The sequence below is a fragment of the Melanotaenia boesemani genome, chromosome 11 (genome assembly GCF_017639745.1).
Source record: "Melanotaenia boesemani isolate fMelBoe1 chromosome 11, fMelBoe1.pri, whole genome shotgun sequence".
Taxonomy (NCBI): Eukaryota; Metazoa; Chordata; class Actinopteri; order Atheriniformes; family Melanotaeniidae; genus Melanotaenia; species Melanotaenia boesemani.
The window spans coordinates 25,338,475-25,364,799 of NC_055692.1; the positions used below are offsets into that span (position 1 = coordinate 25,338,475).

At 38.9% G+C, this 26,325-nt stretch overlaps 1 protein-coding gene across 9 annotated transcripts in view; it reads left to right on the top strand.

Moving 5' to 3' along the window:
* The first annotated feature begins 3,803 nt into the window (after nucleotides 1–3,803).
* The window catches only part of pbx3b (pre-B-cell leukemia homeobox 3b), a 54,612-nt gene continuing 32,090 nt past the window's right edge, over nucleotides 3,804–26,325 (top strand). For 5 of the 9 annotated variants that reach the window (XM_042000204.1, XM_042000208.1, XM_042000206.1 and 2 more), the window contains exons 1-2: nucleotides 3,804–4,698; nucleotides 5,359–5,432. In XM_042000204.1, the coding sequence (XP_041856138.1) occupies nucleotides 4,451–4,698; nucleotides 5,359–5,432 (322 nt within the window). In that variant the 5' untranslated portion in view covers nucleotides 3,804–4,450. Of the gene's footprint in view, nucleotides 4,699–5,352; nucleotides 5,433–26,325 lie in introns of all 9 variants that reach the window. The other 4 variants (XM_042000202.1, XM_042000207.1, XM_042000210.1 and 1 more) reach the window with 1 other exon arrangement.

Consider the following 26,325-nt stretch of genomic DNA (forward strand, 5'->3'; position numbering starts at 1 on the left):
CACTTTTTTTTAGTGTCTCTTTTTAAAAGACCCATGGTAAATAAAAAAGGAAAGGAAAATTAAAAAAACAAACAATAGAAAAACAAGCTTATGATTCCGTGATATTTTATTAGATATTATTAGGAATATTTTACATTTAAGTATTTCCTAATAAATTCATTATACAAGTACTGACTTATACTTTGGAATTTTCATATAATGCATGAATTGCAAATTTCAAAATATAGATAAAATGAGATATCCAAATCAGATGAAAGACTGTTTGTAATCAGAGTAGTAATGTCTCTGGCACCATCAAGCAACAGGGGATCAAACAGGCAACACTCAGACCAGGAGGTAAAGTATCTTTGCTGCTGTGTGGCAGGCTGCCCTCTACTTTCCTTCATCATCCTCAACACCTATTCTCATACAAGGAGGCTTAGACTGAAGGCAAGCATCCTCCTCAGCTGTAATACATAATTTCACAAATCTTTTAGTGATTTGCGACCCTTTTGTGGACAGCAAAATTGTGAACTCATGCACCCATAACTTCTCACTTAATCTGTATTACTCTCATCACAACAGAGCAAGCCACTCTATCAGTAAATGCTAATCTCCTAATTAACAAGCTAATTAGGCAATTACAGCTTTGCAGAAGGATGCCTAAATGAAATATGACAACACAGTCACTTTCTACAACACCTGTGGGTCTTTTCAGATGCCACAATGAGAAGCATGATGACAAAGTGTTGTCTCTACACTCATAAGCGCTTATTCCTTTGCCTCACTCAGCTCATTTGTAAAAATATTGTCATTTCATTTAACCTAATCTACAGCAGGGAAACAACATGTCAATTTACATGTCAACAGTGTCAAATAAACCATCTTTCATTTTTTTTAAATTAGTCTTTTTACACTAATATGATTTCAGAGGTAAAACAGTGGTTACAAAAGTGGAACCTCTTGGTTATGTAAACATGCTTTTGAGAACTACTTCTCTCATGGTGTTTTACTGTAAGGAGCTGTCACATACGGAAATGAATTATGTTGACATATGGCTGAAAACAACAGTGAATAGGCCTGCTATGCAATGCAATGAAGAATCATGCACTGCAAGAGAGGAGAGGAGCCGGAGCTGTACCTTTGAGCCCTTTTTGACAGGTATGTAGTGTGACTTGACAGCTCTGTATTTCAATGATAAATGCAGTAGTCCTGGGACTCCCATTCACTAAGCTCAAGAGTGTGTTGCTCCCATACTTCAAGGTCAAACAAATGAGTAAAACCACACAAACCACTAAGTCAATCTGTATTTTTTTTCCATATTAAAAATGATTGGAATAAAAAGATTCCCAACTTAAGAGTTCAAGTATTTCTTGAGATATTTCAGTAAAATATTACCTTGAAAGTGAATATAATCTCATGCTAAGATTTTATTTATAATATTCTATGCATGAACATATTTAGATTCCATCAGATTCCAGTGCATTCCTGTAGCTGTATACTCACTGTCTAGTTTTTGCAGAGAGCTTACAGCAGGACCACATCCTCCTCCCACTCTGCTAAGATAATCAAAAAGTGAACTGTTATTTTAAGTAACAACTCACTGTATCATGGCTTTGAATATTTTTTTTTAGAGAAAGTTACTTCATATTCTAAGGGATAATTCTCTCAGCATTTAGTTCTGAGTCATGAAAATGAATCATCTCCTGAGACTGTTCATTACCTCACATTCACCAGTAAGACAGAATGTCTCAGAGGATCATGAATACACTTATTCTGAGCAGGTACGATGCTTGTAATGAGCAGCAAATAAAACAATATAATACATTTAATTAAAGTTGTGCCTCGTTATCAAGAATTTTAAATCAATATATTTTTTATATTAAGATACATTAAGAATGGTGAATTAAATGTAAGTCTAAACAAATGTTACATAATTCTGTAAAACATATGTAACAAGAATTATATAAACATACATGTTTTACAGTAAAATAGAAAGTTAACTATTTACTTTTTAGACTATTTAATTTTTTTTTCTAATCAGACTCCTGAGTCTTAAAAAAAAGAATGAAATTTTTCTGTTCACATTAACATTTAAGTCACCACGGACAGTGTGACTATAAAAACACTAAAGCTAGGTCATCAACAGAATGAACGCTGTTCCATAAATGTCAAGTTTGTCTGGACTCTGATCTGCTTTGGCACATTAGTGTTTATTTTAAGACAAATATATGAAACAAACAAACAAAACAAAAAACAATAAAAGTCTCATTAAACAAAGACAAAGTAAAACAAACGTGTGGAAACTATACTGTAAAATATACTTTACTTCTGCTAAAATGCTTAAATGTAATTCTTGCCTGTGTTCTTCTCTGTCTTTCTCTTTAAGCTGAAAAGAAAAAGTATATCAAAACTGAATGAGCACTAGTGGGAAACTCCAACTATTGACAGCCTATTTGTTGATTCATTGATTTGAAAAAATGACACCCACATTTTTACAACTTACTTGAGCAAACATTAGATAGCAAGAACATGAAAATGTTAGATCTGCTTTAATAGCTTTTATTAGTTGGATCATCCTCAAAACCAAGTCAAACAAGTGTTTTTCTGTATTATTAATGAAAAGGGAGCAAGGCCTTGTTCAACACAACTTCTCCCCTGAAAATGTTTCTGTCTTTGTGAACGACCATCGCTAAAAAATAAAGCAGTCTGCACCGTCACACATTTCAGCCCTTCAGAATTGTTGCACAATTGCCTTAAGCTGAAAGAAATTTCTTTCTTTCTTTCTTTCTTTCTTTCTTTCTTTCTTTCTTTCTTTCTTTCTTTCTTTCTTTCTTTCTTTCTTTCTTTCTTTCTTTCAATTTTCTCCCCCACGTAAATCCATGATATTCATGCTTCCTGTAGAGGTACACGGCATATTTGTTGCCTTGCATCCAGCTCAACAACTTGTCTGCTGCCATAGCAACTGCGGAGGAGCACTGAGCAGCGCCGCCTGCTTGTGCAATGGATGTCACTCGTAGCAACGACCAATCAGAAGTTCCCATCCTTTTTGCACGAGCTGCGTGAAGATGGAGGGATGAAGTGGGTGGGTTTTCGGCGTCATGCATCTGCCAGCAATAGGACAGATGGATCGTCAGTCTTCGCCTTTCTGGCCTGGGATTGGTCGATGGGCTTCAGTTCCAATAATATAAACATGTCTACTGCTCTCTTGGCTTGAACCGAGGCTTACAAGCGACTATGCAGTTCTACATCAAACTGTATAAAAACTCTCATTATGTATTTGCCTGTGGTGTTGCAGGGCTAATTCTTTATCATTGATAGAGAATATGCACATAGCTGCACGTGCACGCGTGAGGAAACGAGGATACCCTGCTGCCGCTACTGCGAGAAAGAGAGAGGGGGACTCTGCCTTGCTTTCATCATTATAATCACCATCCTAAGTACTAGCTCTTAACATTTTGTTTTTCGGTGTTCAGGCGAGAAGTGACAAGAATATAGACCCCTCCTCTGCAGGGCGGAGCGTGCATTTTCATCTGGTATTTTGTATTTTTTATTTATTTTTTTCTACTCCTCTACCCTTCTCTGACACGTCTGCACTGAATGAGTGGCATTGGCACACTGTCAATCGCTCACTACCGCTGCCATCAAACAACATAAAACACACACAGGCAGAGGCTGGAGCTCATAAATTTCAGCAGGGCGAGATATTTTTTGCGCATCGTCTTTATACAACGTTGAATCCTAATTAATTTCGTCTTGCTGTTGCTTTTTTTTCTAAACAAAAATCTCCCAACTTTTTGTACATTTCATATTTTTATAGTAACATTTGGACACCTTATACTATAGATTGTGAATATTGTTTTTTTTTTTTTTTTTTTTGGTTTTTGTTTTATTTTTTTAATACTGTCATTGTCGCAGGAAATATTTCTGCACATTTACTATTGGCAACACCTGCAAGCCTGAGACTTGTTTACACGTTTCCACCTTGGATATTTCTGGTTTCTTTTTTTTTTTTCTTCTTCTTCTTTTTTGTGTCGCCAGTGCTTCGCGAAGAGGATTTGGACATTTTCGAGAGGAAATGCGCCGGAATTCTCACGAAGAGCGCTAATAAATGAGCGATCACCAAGGAGCGTTTCTGTCTACAACACCGGTCAAATCCAAGAGAAAAGACAGATTGTTGCGAGGATTGGTGCGGGATATGATGGACCGTCAGTTCTGACAAAGAAGTTTTCAGAAGGAGAAGAAAGATTTATGCGTTTTTTCTACAAACAGCCACGCGTTTTGGCACTTTGGACCGCGCGTAAAGCAACGAGAGGACAGCGACAACTTGGACTAAATTTAAGCTAAAACGTCACTGCTGTATACGCTATTTAAAAATAAGAATAATAAAATTGCGTTAGCTTTATTTTGTGCTGAACAATCACAGATACATTCTTCTTCTCTGCGGCACATGCTATAGCCGATTTCGTATATGAGTTTTTCAATTTGTGTGGCTCAGTGCACAGACTCTTTAGCGGCTACTATGGACGACCAAGCCCGGATCATGCAGTCGATCGGCGGTGTCAGTCTGGCTGGCCACTCGGTGCAAGGAGGCATGGCACTGCCGCCTCCACATGGACACGATGGGACAGACGGAGACGGAAGAAAGCAAGACATTGGTGACATTCTGCATCAAATAATGACCATAACTGATCAAAGTCTGGACGAGGCGCAAGCAAAGTTGGTTTATTTATATGTTTTATTAACTTCACCCCCCCCCCCCCCTTAAAAAAAAAAAAAAAAAAAAATCGCTGCACGCATCATTATTGAGATGTGCCCCAATTAACTGAACTCCCTAATGCGTAACAATAGGCTGGAGTGGCTGTAATGATAATCTAAGGTGTAGCTTATTTGTTGCCCCACATAGCAGTAACACATGATAAAGTTGTCACAACATAATTTTATTTAAACTACCTGCCAACGTGAACCAAAGAGAAGCGGTGTTGTCCAAAAAAAAAAAAAAAAAAAAAAAAAAAAAAAAAAGTTTTTGGGCACATCACCTTTATCTTCATAAATTTGTAAAACTATAATTTCTGGTAAAATCCTGTTGATCTCAGCATAGTGCAGTTAATGTCTAACTATTATAAGAAATCTGTGATTAACAGTAATATTTATTACAAAATATTATCAACACTGGGTTTAACTTAATTTTGAAGACAAAAACAGCTATACTTTGCTGGTAAATGATAACTTTTTGACAAGAGTTTGTGTTGGAACTTTAAAAAGCCCAGTGACAACTAAACTTACTATCTTTAAACATCAATTTACTTGTTCACATATAATATATGACTAATCAGTGAACTTATTTCAGTATTTTATTTTTTTCTTATACTGAAACAGGAAACATGGACTGAACTGTCACAGAATGAAACCAGCACTCTTCAGCGTTCTCTGTGAAATCAAAGAAAAAACAGGTAAGATCTTCCTGTAAAATATCTCCTAATATTAACTTGTAAAGAAAATAAAAAGAGAAAAAACAGAATCAGCCACAATAGTATCACAGTAGGCATTATTATTATTATTTTTATTTATTTTTTTTACCTTTTGGTAATCCAGTGGCATCCTGCATCCAGGTTACAGAGGACCTCTGCCCACATCAATCACCTTTTTAAATATGTCATTGTGTCCATGCAGAAATATCTCAATTTGTCATAGTACAGCAGGTAGATTCTGTTTCCTGTAAAGATGCTCCTGTTAGCAGAAGTGTCTTTTCCAGCACTGGGTGCTTGGATTTGAGCAAAACGTGTGCTCCAGCTTTCAGCCTCACCACCCTGGCACAGAGCATGATGGGGAAATCCCGTAGCATATGCTCTATACTGCATAGATCACAAAGAATTGAAGCTTTATCATGATAACAACTGCCAAGCTTTCATGAAGGCTACACTTTTAATCTATAATTGGAGTGTAACTCTATACAGACTCCCATTTTAGAAAATAAGGGTATTTAATTCAGGTGGAATTGACAACAAAATCTGTTTGGTGGAAAAAAAAAAAGGGGGAAATTTAACTTGGAGAAAAAAAAGTGCCATCTCTAAGAATAAAGCCTTTTCATATTTATGACCAGGCTTGAAAACCTAATATTCTTACACACTTATGAGCAACTGAAATCACAAGTGAAGTTTTCACTTTTTTTATATATAATTTTTACAGCTCATAACCATAGTGTATTTTCAAAAAGTGATTCTTACCCCTTAATGTAAATGCTACGGGCATACAATAACCTGCATACATTCTAAGTCGAAAAGGAAGTCATAACTGACTTTTAGGGACTTTTGAAAAATATATTTGTATATTGTATCTTTTTGTTTTTATTTTTTAGAGTGTTAGTAGACATTTTACTAATGTAATCACCCCATTTTTAAAACGAGAAATAAAGCGCTCCTGGACAGATGTTTAAGCATTTAACCTGTTGTACATCAATATTTATTTTTCTGTAGAAAAAATAATTCTTGAGCAAATCCAAGTGCTTGTCAGATTTGTGACCTTTGTACGGTTTATGGGGAAATTAGCTTGTAAGAGATCATAAAACTTTATGAACTTCCTCAACACAGGTGGCGTCCACAGGGAGAGGCAGGGGGTTCTCGGTCCAGCCAAGATACTGTGTTGTGATTGTGCTTTGTTTAGTTTAGATGATGAAATCGTTAGAGCAAGAAAAACTGAAGATGCAGATCACACATCACACCAAATGCCAGATCTGATGGGAAAGCAATTTTCCAGTGCAGAAGCTTTTCTGCTGTAGTAGAAAGTTGTTTTACAACAACGAAAAAAAAAAAAGATCAAACATAAGATAATGATGTTTGCAGGTAGAACATTGTTGAACTAAATTCCCAAATTTATAAAAAAAAAAAAAACACTCGTAGCTTTAAAATGAAATGAAAAGAAATGATGTAAAGACATATATGCATGTGTGTGAGAGAGATTCTGGGTGCCTTTTAATAAGTTTGTGTGAGAGATGGGTTAGCGGAGGAGAGGGAGAACAAGTTTGAGTGTGTGTGTGTGTGTGTGTGTGGGTGTGTGTGTGCATGGTTAACCTGTGGTTTAGAGTCATAGCCTCCCCCTCTTAGCCGCTGACAGAGCTCAGCTGGTCTGGTGGCCTTGTTGACCGCCCTGTTTTTCCAGCACACAGTGAGCCTTTCACTGGCTCCTGTGGCATCATTCACAGGACTTCCTTGGCCCTTTCACGTCTGTTCAGATGAAACACGGGACTGCTGTCTTTTAGCCATGGAAGCCACCACTGGCTGAAAACAACTTTTAATAATAAATCTGAGAGCGATCCAAGAATCATCAGCATAATTACTGAGCACATGTATCATCTTATCAGGACTTATTGTCATGTGCGTAGATGAATAGTGAGATGAAAGCCTGGCTTGAATTTTGTGATCAAGGTGTTGTGAAGGTAAATTTAAATTTACCTTTTTTTTCTTTTTAGATTTGAGATTTCATGCTTTTTCTACTGATAGCAAGAGGACCTGTCAAGTTGTTTAGAAGTTTATGGCAGTCATCTAACTGTTATTGTAGAGCTACAGCATATTTCTGCACTGCTAATGCCCTAGAAGTATTAATTCACTTTGATATGCTAATTAGAGAGCATTATGCAAGAAATGAGATTAAGTGGCAGCATGAAGTCATTTGCCTGTCACTAAATTGAGTGTTTTTAGCAGGAGGGCCCCCCTCCCTACATTTTCTTGGCTTTGCATGTAGATAAGCTAAATGTGAGATTCGGTTGGTGTGTGTTGTTCTTTGTCCTTCAGTGTGTGATATTTTTCTTTTGGTACAAATGTAAAACCAGGCAAGCAGAATTCCTCCATGTTTCAGGACGAGTGATACATTTATGTTGTTTCCCCCTTTAGGCTGCGTTAGAAGACAGTGAATGCATTGTGTAAAAAAATGAATGTACATGCATTCAGATGAGATGAGTTTTGCAGTTATTCCTATGTGCTGTGTTTGTTTTATCCTGCTGGCTACTCCCGTGTCTTGCTCTCATGCTTGGAAGAGGGGCTCACAGCAGCAGCAGCAGGAGCGGCAAGAATAACAAAGGTGAAAGATTACCTCCATATGGTATTTCTGACCTGAAAAAAGAGAGGTTCTGTAGCAAGACTCCTCTTTGATGTGAGGTTTAATCAATAGAAAGAGATTACAGAAAACTATTACAGGCTAAATCATGGAGTGCTACAGAGCGGCTTAGCCCTCCTCACAGCTCTCTCAGCTGCACAGCGCTTCTGGTTGCGTATTGACTTGTTGTTTTCCTGACCTTTGACTCATCAGGTTCAGAAACGAGGGGGTCTGGAGAGGCAGGGGAGGGAGGGAATGTGGCAGATCCAGGCTGATAAATGCTGCGATCCAGTGTTTGAAGCAGTGGATTAGGGGATGGGGGGGTGGACCTGTGCGCTCACAGGTCGAGCCAGTGTCGCTGTTTTGTTGCACATATTACACCTGGCTTGTGAAAAACTGAGACATGCTTTTATGTGTGTTTATTGGTTTGTCTGTGACTTGTAATATTGAGCCTAGAAAAAAAAAAAGTTACCAAAACACAGTTTGGGATGTGTTTGTAATTAACCTCAAGCAAGGCAAACTAAGAGCATTACCTGAAGTAAATAGAGTTAGGAAAAAGGAGGTAAGCAGTTTTTTAAAATCTTTTGGGTACATTAATTTCAGTGTTTCCTGATAAAGTTAATGAGCCTTTTCCCCTCACTTACCCCATTATTATTATTATTATTACTATTACTATTACTATTATTATTATTATTATTATTATTATTATTATTATTACTTAATTGTAATTTTACTATATTTTATTTAAATTTTTCGTTGCATTTACAGGTAAAATAAAATAGGTTTTTATTGCAAGCTGTGGAATAAAAACGCAATTTTGTGTTATTTATTTATTAATTTTTTCAGGCTTCTTTCAGCCTGAAAAAGCCCCAGTAAATGGGTGACAGAAAACAGAAAGCTATTCAGCAGCAGAGACAATTGACTTTGGCTGCTTTTTGTGTCAGGGAGCCCCAGTGATGCGGCTGCAGCGACTTGATAGCGTTGTGCCGAATGGTTCGTGCACAGCTGGGTTCCTGACTGGCTCAATAGCAGGGCCGCTGCCTCCTCCTCTAAAGCACAAGAGGGACCGGGGAAGATGTGGCTATTATCTAAGTAGCTCCCAAATACCCACCATTTCCCCATCAGCCAACATGAAAAGAAAGAGGGCTAGACAAAGAAGACAGGGAGAAAAAAAAAAAAAAAACAACAAAAAACAAAAGTACTATACATATCAGTTTCATCTGGAAGGGTAAATGCTATTGTGTTGTGGGGATAGATGTCTCTGCAGCAGTGCTGGCTTGTATCTGCATGCACGACTCCTCAAATCTGTTTTTTTCCCCCCTTTTTTTTTTGTACAATGATCCGGCGTTGTCCCCCCATCTGTGCACCCGAGCACGTCCCCCTCTCTCCCCCTCTATCGCTCCAAGCATTTTCTGCAGGCTCCTGCGCGATCAACAGCTCATAATTGTTTTTTGCACATACGTTATGCAAATGAGTCTTTATGGCAACTGGCATAACAATTAGCATCCTCCAACAATATTTTAGTAGGTTAATTGCAAAATTTCTGAATTGTACATCTGAGTTGTTAATTAGGCATGACAGAGGTGGTGAAATAGTTATCTTCAGGCAGTGGCAGCCAGCAGAGGCTGGTTTGGATGCAAAGAGGAAGGATTGATTGAAATTAGTTTACAGCTGTAGGAGCGTGCCTGTTGGAGACTCTTTGCATTCCTCTTTTGCTTTTTGTGGCAATTGTTTGCTGCTGAGTGCAAAAATATAAATCTGATGCAGACAGAAAGAAGGTGGCTCAAGTTATGATCTGTAGAGAGTGATTACACTCTCTGATTCGTATCAGTTTTATAAAAAAAAATACTTGGTATAACAAACAAACAAACAAACGTGAGTAATACCAATTCTCATGTTGGTACAAGTTAGTAAGGAATTTGTTTTAATGCACTACTGAAGTTGGTCAGCACACTTAAACAGAAATGTCCCATTAGAAAGGATGCTATGGGAAGTTTGCTATACTTATTACATTACATTTACATTACATTTTTTCTCCTTATATATATATATATATATATATATTATTTTAATGATGCACACAGTTGTGAAAACTAAAAAAAAAAAAAAAAAAAGATTGAACTTTATCCTCTGCCTTAAGTTTATTATTAATGGAAGTAGGGTTAAAGAAAGAAAAAAACACTCCTGCAAAACAAGTCCTCTCAGTGATTAGTTCATTATTTGTCATGTTCCAAGGAGGAGTTTTTCCTCGTGGGATAATACACACTGTGATCTCCATTTACTCTGTACACACTACATGTGGACAGCTAAATGACGTACCACATGTGAATTCACTGACTCTGAAAGCAACCCGGTTTTTAAGTTTATTTCTGCTTTTGTTCAAATAGTCTTTTCTGTTTAACATTTATAGTAAACAGCAACCTTTTATTTATTATAGTTTTATTTGTTTATGTCTGTGTTTGCATGTGTGTGAGTGGAAGTGTTACTCCAACAGGTGATGGGATTCTGTAGCTAAAGTAAATTTTAGTAAATCAGTAATGGCTCACATTTTTAATTATCACGGGAAGCTTTGTCAGAGTAGCCGTCTGTGGCATGTTACCTTACAAAAGCAGTGCGATATATAATTGTCACCTATCTTCTATTTACACAAGATTATTTTCCAGTGATAAGAAAAGTGAATGTGTGCTATCTTCTTTTTATTTGTAAGCCTGAAATCCGAGCCCCCCTTCCCATTGTTCCAGATGCCATTGTTCTACTTTTCATACGTTACAATGATATATTGACGGTAGAAATGGGAAAAAGACTGCAATGCAATGAAATTTTAATCAGTGTCTTCTGCTGCTTTAATAAGGCAAATAATTCTTATTGGCTGCTGTGTTAAGATTTCTAATATTTAATTCATAACAAACCTTGCATTATTCTGCTGTAGCCTTAAGACAAGCTCCACTCTGCTGCCTGCTGCAAGGAAACATTAAGGGGGCGGAAGATCTAAAAAGAAGTGCCCTCTGAACACTTTTCTTTGCAGTTGTGTCATAAATATCACATCATATCGGTTGTGCCTGTGAATTTAAATATAAATTTATCAAATAGTTTTCGGTGATTGTTTTATTGGAGCTTACTGCTACTGCTGCAGACTTTCAGTGGACAAACTCTTCAACTCTGCTCTGTAATTTTTTAAGGGGTTAGTAAAGTAAAACCATTTGCTCTGCAGACGGTCTTCTTTGTTTTCTAAAGTCCTTGAAGTTCATTTTTGTGTCTGAAGTAACGGAAAGATGGCGAGTGGCCAGCAGCTAGGTGCTGGCTCATGTTAAAGTGAAACAGCGGGCCCTGTTTTCGTCTCTCGGTGAAATGGCTTAATTGGTGTCAGAGCCCCAGGGATAAAGGCCTCTTGCTCTGAAACACAGCCACACAGGCCCTGTCTTCCCTCAAACCAGGAGGAACGGCCAACGTCTGCTGGTGAATGAGGACTAAGCCGTGGCATAACAATACCAAATGATGTTTGGGATGACAGAAATTAATATGCACTTGCTCCCAGAAAGCTATGATTAATGAGGGCGAGCGAGGGAATGCTGTCCCTTCTTTCGCTCCTCTTTGATGGGGATTGAAAAGCATAAAAAAAAGAAAAAAAGGTTTCCTTCTCTTCAGAAAGTGGAGGTCATCCAGAGTACATTACTGCTATTCTTCTTTTGCTCTTTCCTCAAGCAGGCGGCAGGCAATGGCTGATTGCTTGTAATGAATTTTGGAATGCTTCACTACCACTGTGGGCTGGTGGTTTGTCCTGTGGCATGTGCCTCAAAGGAAAGACAAGACACAGCCTAAGGACACCTTTGCAAAGAAATTCACCCGCTGCTTGTAATTTCAGCTGTAATTATAAAGAGTCTGAATATAACCCTGATAATTAATATTCATTTGGGCCATTTGAACTATAAAAAAAATTAGCACTTTTAATTTTGATAATGGAATCAATATGTGGTGTTCTGTCTTAGCCTTCTTTTTATATGGAATTTCATACACATGCATTGATTTGGAGCCAAACGTGTGAACAAAATGGTGGTGTGCTGTTGCCATGATAATGATCTGTATCTGTTGTGTCCTAGGAGGAGACACATGAATATTTAATTATGTCTGCTAGAGAGATCCCCAGACCCTTCTGTTCATTTCTTACTTTCTCTAATGTGTTTCCACCCTCCCAGGTTCTTCCTCTCTAAGTAATGGAGAATTAAAGTGCGCATTAAAATGATATAAATTGCAATGTAAGGGATTTCTAAGGACATTTGTCTCGGCACAATGTGCCTGAAAATTCAAATGGCAAGTTTTGACAACGGACATTCTGCTGACATGGTGTATTTGCCTCACGTTGGCTCCTCAAATAAGCATTTCCTCTGTCAGAGTGATTGATATGTATTAAGCATGCACTTTTTACATCACAGTGCTCTGGAAGATGATGTGGGTGCAAGGATATGAGTTTTAAACAGTGAATGAGCTCCCCTCATATTGATCTATTTGTGTTGCTGGAGTGGCAGGTGCTATACGAAGACTGTGTCAGCTTTGATTGTTTGTGTCAGTGATCCGAGCCGACACTGAGCTCTCTTACTGTTCATCACTGCACTTGCTTCCTCTTGATGAATGGCAGCACACTTCTCAGATCCCAAAAAAAGAAAAAAAAAAAGAGAGAATCATGTCATTGCTGTCTTACCAACCCTCTGAATCAACACAGGATTTTAGCAAACATTGTGTACCCACAAAATTACAGAACAAAAAGGATAAGAATTGCATATGTTATGTTTGTTTATGGTCACTTCGTGCAATTATATAAAAGCTTTCTGTGAGGATGGGAACATGGGTTGCTGAGGGACAGGAGGTGTGGTTTTATCTCCTCTAAATATTCGAGTTTCATCTCTAACCTGTGTGTGTGTGTTGGCAGGCATGTTAGGGTACGGTGTGAAGGTGAGCCCCTGTAAGTATGCAGAGCACGACGGGCCTCGCACGGGTGCTGAAGGAGAGCATGGAGTGGCAGAGTTAATTTATTTAATGACTGAGCGTCTTATATCTCCCCAGCCCTGATTAGAATCCATGCTTGATGAGGGAAGCGATAGAGGGGTGTGCGCTGCCCCAAGGCCTCAGCACGTACATCCATGGTTTTCTTTCTCCAGTGACTCGTTTCCCTGCCCCCAGTCCACTGCTTTTGCAGTAAAATAAAGAAGACAGAAAAAGAAAAAGTAAGGCACCACAAGGAAAATTCCACTTCTGTCTTTTGCAATATTCTGTGATTATGTCCGTTCGTGCGATCATTTTGTGGCACGCTGACAGGAAACACAGCTCTGATGCTGATTAAATGTGTGTGTTTGCATGTGTGTGTGGCATGCTCCGTGATAAAGACGAAGTGCTGTGGAGCTGTATGAACGTGGGAAAGCCAAACACAGTGTGTCACTTTGGCAGCGTGGGCTGTCAGCATTGGGGAGCAGCAGTTGTAAAAACCATGACCTTCCTCTTTGCCAGCATGTCTCTTGCAGAGCCAAAGCGCTGCCCTGTAGATCTGGGCTGGCTCTGGGAGGGAATACAAACATAGAGAAATGACAGACAGCTGAAAAAAAAAAAAAAAAAAAAAAAAAAAAAAACAGTAAGAACCATAATTGTGAAGAGTATGGGGTGGGAGCCTGGTAGAAGTAATGAAATACTTTTCGGAGCTATCATGACTGAGAAGGTGAGGGAGGGAAAGCGAGAGGACTAGCAAAGAGGGAAAAATACTCCTCGGGTTCTTACATTTGCCATGAGCCATCATCAGTAATGCTGCAGCAGCCTCACAAACCAGAAATTATTTCTTCAGGCGTCGCTGTCAAGTGTTATTCAAATAACACCAGCCTCACATTTGAATAACAGCCGACATTTTGAATTAATTAATCAGACAAGATAGTCTGGGCCTTTTCTCATTAGTCTACAGGTCAGGCTGGGGAAGATATATGCGCTGGTGATGATATACTTGTCTTTAATAGTGATTTATGGAGATTTTGGATTGTACTCGATTTGTCAAAGGGCCTGGTAGTAGAAAACAGAGGAGTGTATATTTCATTACCTTATCTTTGATACATTTCATGATGCTAAAAGATACAAGTCTGCTGTTTAGATGCATGGGAAGCTGTTTAACATTCACTCTTCTTGACTGAAGCTACACACACAGAGACACACATTTAATCTCCTCTCATACTGTAGAGCTTTCTCATTTCACTTTTCCTATGCAATTAAGCGAGGGCTGTAAATTATAACTGTGCCGTACTTTAATTATCACGGTGTAAAAATAGAGTTCCTGTCTTTGAGAGGATTTCATTAACTCACTCAATATTCTGTCAGCTGAGAAAATCAAAAGATTTTAGCATGGTTTGGATATAAAACATTTCATTGTATGTTATATATAAGCTAGTACATCTATTTTGAAAAATTAAGTTTACATATGAATATGCACTATATTTTTTAATGGCTGCATTTATGGATCAAGGTCAGTGTTTTCCAGCTGGTGTGACATTTTATTTTGGGTTCATGTAAGGTGGTGTGTGTGTGGTCATGTAGGTGCAAATGAAATTTTTAAAAGGATATCTCGTGTTAATTATGGGGTGTCACTTGCTTGATGGGGTGTTAGACATAAATGAAGCCGTAGTTTATCAGCAGGTTTTTACTATTTTATTTTTTTTTACATACACTCTGGTTTTAATTATAGTAAAAAATCAGTACAGTATGCATCTGTGATTTTATGTCAGACCGTGTGTGTGTGTGTGTGTGCGCGCATGTGAATGTTAGAAGGTGTCAGCAAGCTATGAGCTGTTGCCATTCCAGTGAGCAGCCCACACAAAATGCACCAACACCAGTGTGACAAAACATTCAAATAAATTGCTGTCAGGCTGCCGAAACACCAAGTGCAGCGATTTTTATCTGACATGTGGAAGACCCAGACATGCAGTCCTGACAAGTAACGCCGGAGCACCTGTGAGAGACGAGCGATAAAAATCAGAATGTGCCTGATCCTCGGCATAACAATACCTATCATTACTTGATATTATTACTCTTCTTTAAGAGAGAGCTCAAGATGGAAAGATAGCAGGAATAGGGTGTTTTTTTTAAAGTCTGGATAATAAATGACCTTCGGCCATTGTTTGTGTAAATGCAAACAAATTCATGATTAAATTCCATTATGCACTCTGAAGGCATAACAGCAAGCATTACACTGGCTTTTATGTTTATATAGAGTTGTTTATTACTTAGAGAAAAATTCATGTCTAAAGAGTCCTAAATACGTAAAGACATTTACCATCCTGCATCACTATTAGGTGTACCCGTGACCATAAATAAATGCACACGTGACTCAACATTTCTTTAGTTTTTCATTTTTTCTAACTAAAAAGCTTTTTTTTTTTTGTCATTTTACCATTATATTTTATCTCTAAGGATAAATCTTTCTTTAAATCCACCTCATGACATCAGTTGGCGTTGTATTACTATTCCAAGCAGCATGGAAACACAAATTTAAACTAAGAGACTCTGTTGCTTCACTTGTTTTCATTGAGTTGACAAAATTAACTCAGTAATTCTGAAATCCAATTGAGAAGAGTAAAAACAAACAAAACAAACAAAAAAAAAAAAAACAACAAAAACTCAGAGACAAAGGACTCGTTGTGGAATGTGCCATCCATTCTCTACTGTATTGTTATTTTCTCCCTTATAGGTTACTAATGAGGAATCGGCCCTCATTATGATTTTAAGGATGAGAGAGGAAAGCTTTTAATTAATGATATGTAAATGGTTCTGAATTGATTATGTTAGAATATCAAGAGAGATGGGTAGAAGCTGTGGTGTAATATATTTTAATTAAGAATTAATTAAAAATGATGGCAATTTTATAGAGGCTTACAGAAAATAGAAGAATTTATTCTCTGTCACAAGTAAATCAGCCCTTGATTAAATAAACAGACACATGCTGTATTCAGTAAAGAGTTTTCTACTTTGCCACGACGAATTATCCTGAATATTTAAAAAAAAAAAGAAAAAAAGAAAGGATCAGTGTGGTTTGTCAGTGGTCGACCACAAGCAGGGTTCTGTGGGGTTAATGGTGATTTATCTCATTTCTAATTCATGAGATCATCCTGGTCTGTGTTAGGTGGATCAATAAAGCCGTGTTTCCTTTTTGAATTCAGTGTCTACAATTAAATTTGCAACATAGAATACAATTAGAAGTAAGACACAAATACATTTTTTTAAATCTGTTATGGCAAGTGTAGATGCCCCCCCCCCCCCAAAAAAAAAAATAATATCAGTATGTATGCGAGGTAAAAAGATTTGTGTGAAAAAGATGACTTAAGATGAGACATGGACCCTAGTTAACCTTTTTAATTGCAATCTGCTTTCTTTCACTCATTCTTCAGGGCACAGGAGAGCAGAAGACGTTAGGGGCATTAATATTGTGCGCCACTATTAAAGGGAGCGAGGTCTTTGTTTTCTGCTAACGGTGGCATACATGCTCAGTGCTAAACTCTGCGATCAATGGCAGAGAGGCTGCTATCACAGCACTCGGAGCAGGCGTAGCTCAGGGGGGAGGGAAGGGGGGTCCCTGGTGGTTCATTTTGATTGGAGCACAGAGTTTTGTGTTGAAAGGCGAGGGAGAGACAGGCTGTTGGAAGCAAATCCCCATGGATCAGTTAGAGCTTTGCAACAAAAACACCTTGATATTCCTGGGAACATTTGCTTAGGAAAAAGAATGAATTTAAATAAACAGGCAATGAGAGAATGAAATGATCTAAAGCATTTTTGAAGGTTTGCGTGTTCAGAAAAGGCTTGTGTATCTCAAGCTTAGAATTATTTTAGAACCTCTTTTCAAATATCAGTAAAGGACTGGAATATTAAAACCGGAACCCAGTTTTACTTGATTTTCCGAGATGGTTTTCCATATTATAAATAGGAGTTCTTTTTTGCTTGTTTAAACAAAATGTGTAGAAGGAAAACATTATGATTTGACTTACAGAGAAAGAAGTGTTTTGTGTATGTGTGTGTGTGTGTGTGGAGTGCATTTATCTGATAGCTTGAGAGTATGGGAGGATATGCTGCTAGAGATAGAGGGAGTGTTGAATGGATAATTAGTCAAAGCCCCCCCCCCCCCCCCCCCCCCATGCCAGGTCACATGTAAAAGCTTAGAGGAGTCATGAACAGCCACATGTGCACACATCAAACGTCTGGCAGCACACACAGAAATATATACATGCATGACGTGTCTAGGGCCACATGTAAAAAAAAAAAAAAAGACCAAAAGCATGTGGGGCCCCAGATGTGTGCATGCATGCATGCATGCATGCATATGTACTGTGCAGACACACCACTGGCTGGCAGAGGATCTCTTTTTTGACACCTGCAACTAGTTGCAATACATCACTGTCAGGATCGCTTTCTCCACCTATCCGCATTTGTGTGTTAGTTATCCACGGAGGCCTTCGTCAAAAAGTTGAGCAGTCTTGACACCAGCTCCCTGGTGGGAGCAGCAAAGGTGAAGTTGTGCTATGGGGTTGGTGGGGGGGTGTCATGGTTGTTGTATGTACTCCCTGCACCCAACAGCATTGTAATGACAACTGAATAAAGAATAATGTTTTAACATACAAACATAATGCCACAATTAATGTAGCAATTGACGTGTGAAGAGTGCCAAAAGCAAACATCCTGGCTTGTAGCTGCTTTTTATCACTGATTAAACCAACGACTGCACTATGTGTACTATACAGTACTTATGTGAAAAGACCGACATCAGAAAAAGTCAGATTTAGCTTTGTTTTAAAGGTCTCTAGTTGTGAAGGTATCTCCTTTTTTGATTTGACAGTGAGTTAGGCTATTGAGGAGGAAGTAAGGGCACAATACATCCTGTGTGAGCTTGCTGTAGAGACAAGGAGAGCCTGCCAGAGGGACTGCGAGTGGTGATAACCAACAGCTTCAGCCACGACAGAGAGGAGCTGGGGAGTAGTGGTATGGGTGGGGGTTCAGCATCTGAACTGGTTGATGGGAGCCAGAACATGAAACAATGCCGGGGGAACGTCTGGTGGGTTCGCTGCACAGAATTACAAGCGAGGGAGCAGGCCTGCTGAGGCAATTACAGCTTAATGGGGTCATTTGGAAGGCAATTGCCAGGGGTTAATGTAGTATGGAGAGATGAGGTGAGATTGAAGTGAAATTTTTGGCTAGAAAATGTGTTCAAATGAAAAGGGAGCAGGCAGACAAGTCGTGCACTGATGGGGTGGGAGGTTGACTGGAGGGAACTGGACTGCAGCCTTTCACTGCCTCACAGACAGATATGAGGCCTGACCGCTTGCTCAGATGTACACTAGTGCAGGCAAATGCACATGTCCACACAGGTGCTTTTGCAGTCTTTCTCCCTCTGGCCCCCCCTTGCTGTCCAAGCCATAAACAAGAGCTTCACTGTTCTACTGTATTACACACAACTCACCTGGAGTTTTTTTTTTGTCTTAAATTACCTGTTATAACAAAAGCAGCATTGGGAGCAGCAAAAATTAGGATAGAAAATATAATGTCTTTAAAATATTCTGAAAGAGATGTGTCAGATAAACTACAAGAGGCACCTTAGAGACCAGGGATAAAAAGGATCATTATGTGCTGTTACGTTAGCCAGTTCATTACCTTAATTACCCAACATAATCTGGTGCTGGAAGGTGCACTGGAGCTTTGGGAAGGAGTCTCTGCCAGGACCTTCTAGCCCAGGTCTCATCTCCCTGATCCCCTGATCTGCAGTAAGCAGGCTGATCATGCTAACGCTAAACTTTGATCAAAGCCAAACTTATTTAAGGTCAGCCATGTGAAATCTCCTGGGAGCCACCGTGTGCGCCAAAGCGAACTGCGATATAGGAAGTAGTACAGCACTGTGCCTTGCTGCTGCTGCCTGTGACCGTGCTGGATCACTGGACAGCAATAGCATTATCATCAGCCCTTTCAAGTCTTCAGCATTTTTACGCCCAACAGTGGAACTTAACATCATCCACGGCTGGAGATTCCTTGAGAGAGACACCCACCCCCGAACCCCCCGTCTCTCTCTCTCTCACTTTGTCATTCTCTTCTGCTCACTTTCTGTCATCTCTGTAAAGTCTGTGCCTCCCCCCCTCTTCCCCCTTGCTACACAGGGTTTTGGCCAAGAGCCGGCCACTTCAGTGAGGCGGATTTTCCCAGGCTCCCCAAAGGCTATTTTATCAGGATTTCCATTAGATCTTTACCATTACCAATTTTCCAAATCATTTACACAAGAATCTATTTATTCGGTGTAATAATGGATTAATTTCACACAGCACTCTGTAACAAAACCCTGCTTTTAAGTTGCACTTTCTCCCAAATGATTCATTTACCAGATTTTCAATATCTGGTTTATTTCCATCTGTTGCAGCACCAACTGTCTCCCTTATGCCTCAAAACATTCCCATCTCAGTGCAATGTTGCACACTGTAAAGGTGGTGGAGTGTTATGTCAGTGCTGCAGGAAAACAAGTATGATGCAACTGTGTTGTCATTTTAGAGTGACAAATAGACAGTGGCAGACCATCAGAAAGGGGATGAGAGTGGAACAGTGTCACTGACAAACTACTATGACCTTTGGGTCCTTTTGGCCTCCAGAGTGCAAGGCACATACAGTGTTTACCTCAGGTTAGCAACAGCATTGACACACTGCTTGGCATGCGTGTGTGTGAAATGTGATTTTAAAAAGTCAGATTCAGAATTTGTGTCTTTTTAGATATTATGTTTCTATTGTTTGACTTTATAAAATACAAACTTATTTGTAAAAAGTCTATGACACTTAAAGTTTCTACACAGAAAGAGTATGCGAACTAAAGCTAGTGAACTCCCCTTCCCCTATTACATGTCACCAAACCATCCCATCAAATCCTGCCTCCTTCCTTTTGTAAGGTAGGAAAAAAAAATCAATGCTGCAATCTTTTCTTTTTGCTTCCTCCAATCCGTAATTGAAATGGAAAATCAAATGAACGGCAAGCAGATAATTGTTTTATCAATATTCCCTGCCTGCCCTACAAGGGTCAGTGCAGAATGATCATGAGTCGGGGATATGACGAGGACAAAATGTGAAATTGAACTGCTAGGAGGCAATAAATCAGCCTTGACAACTAAGAGTGACCAGCATGTAGCTGCAGCAGGCGGCTCTCCCTTCAGAATTTGTCCTAAAGCTGTCTACAATAAATGGGGAATATTCATCTCATTATTGTTGCACTTAATATTGCTATCAAATATTATTCTTAGAGTCCAGACTGGAAGTCAAGGTCACCCTCTCTATTATTGTTGTCATTGTTAGTGTGTGATATTGAGAATATAATGGAGGGCAATGCCATATGGTCTACTAGGCATATGAAGGAGAAAAATTCAGTAATTTGTAAGAGTTGGACAACAAAGATTGCTGCTTCAGAAGTATTTTTCACATCTATAAGTCTATATATATATATGTATATATATATATATATATATAGAGAGAGAGAGAGAGATAGATAGATATAGATATATGTGTGTGTGTGTGTGTGTGTGTGTGTGTGTGTGTATTTATGTTGCTTTTTCTGTATATCTTTAAATAAACTCATCGTGCCAGCCATGTCTTGTAAAAACTACAGATAAAACTGTTCCCAGAAAAATCGACATCTTAAATCATACAACGTCCCTTCCCATCTGGCTCATCCAGTTGCAAGACATTGACAAAAATATGAAATTGATTTGGTTGAAGGGTGTTAAAGAGCCGACAGGAGAATGTCACAAACAATGAATGGTCACAGCTTGGAGGAAAATCAATGACAGAGGTTGAAGCCAGTCTCGAATGCTACTTGGCATCATTACACTGTTGCTGCAAAAGAGCTGTCTCCTGGCTGTGGTTGTCTGATCAAAAGGAGAGGTTTGATTGTTTTAATGATGGGAGGATGCGATAAAACTGACAGGTGAAATGCAGACACTCAAGCAGAGATGGTTTGACATCAGTGTAGATGACAGCTGCAGGATAACTTTCTTTACTTTTTGTGTGTGTGAGGTTGTAATGGAGAATCACATTGTATCTTATGAAGGGATATTTCTCACCTTGTAAAGCATATATGAACCAGAATGTGTTTATTACTGACTTTGCTGTATAATTTTATCGTTTAGATAGCATTTTTCCAAGTACTCCTGCTTAGGCTCAACAGATGAGTATTTTTGCTGTGTGATTTAAGTTGTGTTAATTCCACCATGGAGATTATCATCCTGGAAAAGACAAAAGAAGAAAAAATGAATTGGCAGAGTGTCTTTCAAGTGGACACAGTGATGAAAATCCCCCCTACTTTGTTGGGATTGCAGTTGTAAGCTTTGCACCATATGCTACTTTCCTCTTTAGCTGGGATTATGCCATCATTATTGCTGATAAAAGCTGTTTACAGTCTTGGCTCTAAATCGATGCTTGGGGCGCTCTGAAACTGGCATTCCCTCTCCAGAAGCGTTCATTCCATGCCAGCTGCTCAGGATTCAACCCCCTTTTGTTTAAGATTTCACAGTTTTTGTAATGTTTATTTTCTTTCCAGTCCCCCTCTCCTTCTCTCACATACAAGGTTTTTCATGTATTTGCATATGGTTACAACAATTTGACATTTACATTTTATTTGCTTACAGCAGATTGAAGCTGTCTGAGGCATGGTTATACAACACAGTTGCAGTTTTCAGAGCTGTAGGTCTTGTAAAATACAATGAAAAGTACTACTTTTAGCTGATGGTTTTGGTACCACGTTTTGGAGCAATATCCTGAAGGCTCCCTTCCCACAGTGTTACCAATCAATGGCATAATCAGTCAATGCAGATTCAGCCCGACAGCTGTGTTAAGATAACAACTGGTTCTCATGACTATACCGGCCCCATGACCTTGTGTGCCTCAAATTAATAATGTAAAATCAACATAAGACAACCACCCCTGTGGTTTCCATGCAGACAATGATGAACTACCTTTTTGCCTTACCATCAAAGGCCACTCAAACTAAGCCATGTTTCAAAGCATACACCAAAATGTCACTTCTTTTCCTTTTTTTTCCAACTTAGGCTCCATGTCCCCTAAATAATGTCTCTCGGTCTTCCTCTACAGCTACCAAGTACCCAGGGAAATCATGCTGATCAATATTTCCCATTTTAGAGGAACTGCAGCAAACATTCACACAGGATTTACTGTAGCTCTCTGTTAGACTTTAATCAAGCTATAATTTAGATCCAACAAACAAAAGGTACTCAGGAAAATAAAGGAAAACTATTTTCTCTCAGAGATTTTTTTTTTATTAGCTTTATTCATACGTTTTCTGTCTCACTGCTGATGCTTTATTTTAATTTTGAATGTAATTTATCTATTTATCTTTATTTTTACATTAATTATGCTTCTCTTTATGCATGTGCTTGCATGCATTGATAATGTCTTCACAGGGCATAAATCAGAACATGCATTACTTCTTTATAGTGGTTAAGGGCCATTGAGCAAAACAGCTTAATGCACCCTTAACCATTTCAGTCGTGGCAGAAAGTCTAAAGACTGCTGACTGGCTGACACACCCTGTGCAGTCTGTTTATTGTTTAATCATAGAGTGTGTCAGATTTTCTAGAAAATACTTGTAATAACCATTATTGCAGAGTTTTGAGGAGAGTAATTTGAAATGAGGTGAGACAAGGTGAGATTGATAGGCCTATTGTGTACATACATAGATGGAGCAGTTTACTATAGAGGCAGTGATGTGAGCACAGAATTTAGTGTAACTAGTTCATCTCATAGTAATGATCTAGTTTGGTTACTGTATTTTAAGAAAAAAAAGAGACTCACCCTTGTTTTTTTTATATTTTGATGTACAGCTTACACCTAACTTTTAGACTGCTAACTTAGGCTATACCCAGGTTAGCTAACTGTAGCATGAAGGGCGCTCTACTATCCTTCAAAGTATATTGCATTGAAATTTAACTCTCAGTAGTACAAGGCTAGTCTTTTGCTCAAAACCATTGTCAACTTCAAAATCACAGCGCATCAGGTTCTGATGACAAAAATAAATAAATAAAAAAAATACTTTTATAAATTAATCTGGTCCTCTAATGCTAAACTTTCTGTTGTTGATTTTCCTTTCATACGTCCTGGGTATCATGTAACAGCTCCTCATTCATGCATGACTGTTAGCACACAGAGTAAAGCTTAACCCTATGGAGGGATCGCTCCCAGAGCTCCCAAAGGTTTTGGCAAGCTCAGACAGGATGTCTAAAGATTGAACGGAACTGTGGTAAATCTATAATGAGCATACACTCACAATTTCATGGGACATATGAATAAATATGCATACAAAGGAGGAAACTGGAAACGGGTTCATTAAATTTAAGCTTTTTCTTCAGTTATTGAGAAATGAAGTCTTTTATTTATGCATGAAATTCCTTTGGATAAGTACAGCCACCTTGGATGTTGCTGAAAAGATTTGAAGACTGGGGCAAAGTACAAGACCTGTGTGTTTGTTCTGTAATCTCTGCTTTAACTTGTCAAGAGTTGCTGACCAGAGTTCAGACTTTGGTTGACCGTTATCCATGGCAGGTGGTGACAGCATGTGTGGTCCCCATCACAGGTGTGTGCAATTAGCTTGACAGCAAATCCTGGATTGCTATGAAATGAGCCCCTTTTACTGTTTATGTGACCGCATGCCGGTGTCATGTGTGCATATGTGTGCATAGTATACCAGCAAATATAACATGCTCTTCCTTTTCTAGAACCCCTAACAAAGTACCACTGTGCAGCATTGTTAAATGATGTTATGCAGTGCAGTGTGCAAATCTAAACTGGGTGTTGTTATGAGGTAAGAGAATCTGTGTGTCATTTATTCAACCTCCTGTAATGGGGAATGGACTTGGAAGAGAAGAGAGGGTAATGTATTGGAAAATATCCCTTTCAGCACCTCAGCGTTACTTGTCGTAGGTCAGGCTTAAAACGTGGCTTGATACAGTTATTAACCCTAATCCGGGCATAAACACAAATCCTCAAGCACCAGCCCAATTAATAATTTGCATAATTAACATGCATTTTAAATAGGGGCTGGTTTTGTCGTTGCCAAAGCATGGATGGGGTAATTAGGGCTAACGGAGCAGTGCCTAGGGCCCTTACCCATGGACGTGCTGCAGTCATTTCCAGCAAAGGGATTGACAACTGCAAGACAAGCTCCCTCGGCTTAGAGCAAAACCCCCTTTGACAGAATTAATAGTTGACAAACTGCTCCTAAAGCCCTGGCATTGTTTCTGTCAGTAGTTTGGTTTGATGTCACTGTTAGACATTATAAATCAATAGTGTCAGGATTTCGTAATGTTTATAGCCAGCCATGGTTTATTATTTCATGTGACTGTCATGGACAAATAGTATTTATCATAGCTGTCTATAAATTACTGCAGACAGACTGCTGGTTTACCCAAACTCGCTCTGCTCTTACAGGGTCCATTCCAACATCCACTTACATATTTAGAGTAATTTATTTTCGCAGCCGTAGGCCCACATTAACCCTTTGCTTCCTCATACTCCTCTGAGACATATTGTGGCTTGATTGCAGTGATTCTGCTGACACATTAACACATCAAAACAGCTGATCAAAGCTAGCTCCAAGCTGTATGTTGCATTAATTATTATCATTATTTTTTTAGCTCTTATCATTGAAATTGTTTTGGGGATATTTTAAATTCTGATAAACGAAACCGTCAACAATCCTATTTCATGTTTTTTTGATCATATGGTATAACTGGCTGTCTTTCTTTAGCAGATAAGCGTGATTATTGGAGTAAGTTTATTCTTTGAAAAGGCATTGTAAAATGCTCAAAAAAGTATATTTTTGCCTTATTAGTGTTGGCTACCTGACAAACTTTTATCTAATTTAGTAAGCAAGCCAGCTTTCAGTGTAACAAAATGCTCTTAATCATTGCATCAGTGCCATGCTCATCAAAACAGTGATTGATTGATAAGGTCTTGCATCACTTTTTCAACACAAAGCAAGAGCACGACTGCATACAGTGATTGATGCTATCCGCTAGCATTTCCATTACTTACATTAACACATGGATTTGCCTTGTTTTTTCTGTCATAATGGATACATGGCAGTTAGGAGGTATTGATTATGGTTATTGCTAGATTTTTATTCAAGTAAATTTTACCCCAAGTGACAGTTAAAATTTTCAGGTTTAATTTAGTCTTAAATATCTTTTCTAAAGCAGTGAAAGGATGTCAGTGAGCACTAAAAAGAGAGAGGTGAGGGTAAGCTAAGCTGAAGCCGTGGTATTGATCAACTGTGCCATCGACTGTAAGGTCCACTTTCAGCAGGGAGGTCATTAGTTAGTCCCATGTGCTAATTCATCCCCGGGTTGAGGCGTATCCGTTAGAATGCTAATTCACTGCTATGATCTGACAGCTGGGGTAAAGAAAGGGGCAAGCAGGCTGCTGCAGAGAGCGGTGCAGCAGCCATGTGGTCTGGTCCTGTGTTAGGGTAAAGAAGAAGACTTCAGTTCATGGGATGTGGCAGAGTGTATGCAGGAAAAAAGGGGTGTAGAGCTAACCCCTGCTGTCTTTGCCCCCTAGCAGCAATGATGTAAAAGAAAGATGACATTTGGTGTCCACATTTAACTTGCATTTGCAGTCCACTTGAGAGGTCCAGTATGCGTGACCTACCTTGATTAAGCCTGGGGCTGCTTTGGACTGTACCCTTTAGACTGAAACAAAAAGTGGAAGCTCACAGGAGAAAGCTGAGCCTGTATAATTGGGCCAAGTAGAGCTGCAGGAGGCAGCCAGTCTCCGCTTTGCCTTTTGTATATTCATGACCCCCCTGACTTGATTGATGGAAGGATAGCATTTGGTGACACTGTCATTTGCAAGTTGAAAAGGTAGTGTAGTGGCTGGAGCGGCACTGAGGCTGTGCCTTAGAAGGGGCATGGCGGAGGCTCATTTCTATGCTGATGATATCCAGCCCCCTCTCATTTTCTTTGTCTCTGTTAGAAGGACATCTGCTGACAACACAGAGTTGAAAAAGAACCAAGTTAAAATTGAGAAGGGGGTAAAGAAACATACATCTGTGTTTTTTGCATGTGTAAACCTCATGGCTGGAGCACTTTAGTCCTTGTGAAAGTTCTAATTTAATATCTGCATCACTACTAAAATTTGACCATTTTGAAGCAGATGCCTTAAAAATATATTACAGAGTGGGACACTCACATATATTGTTTTCTTTAA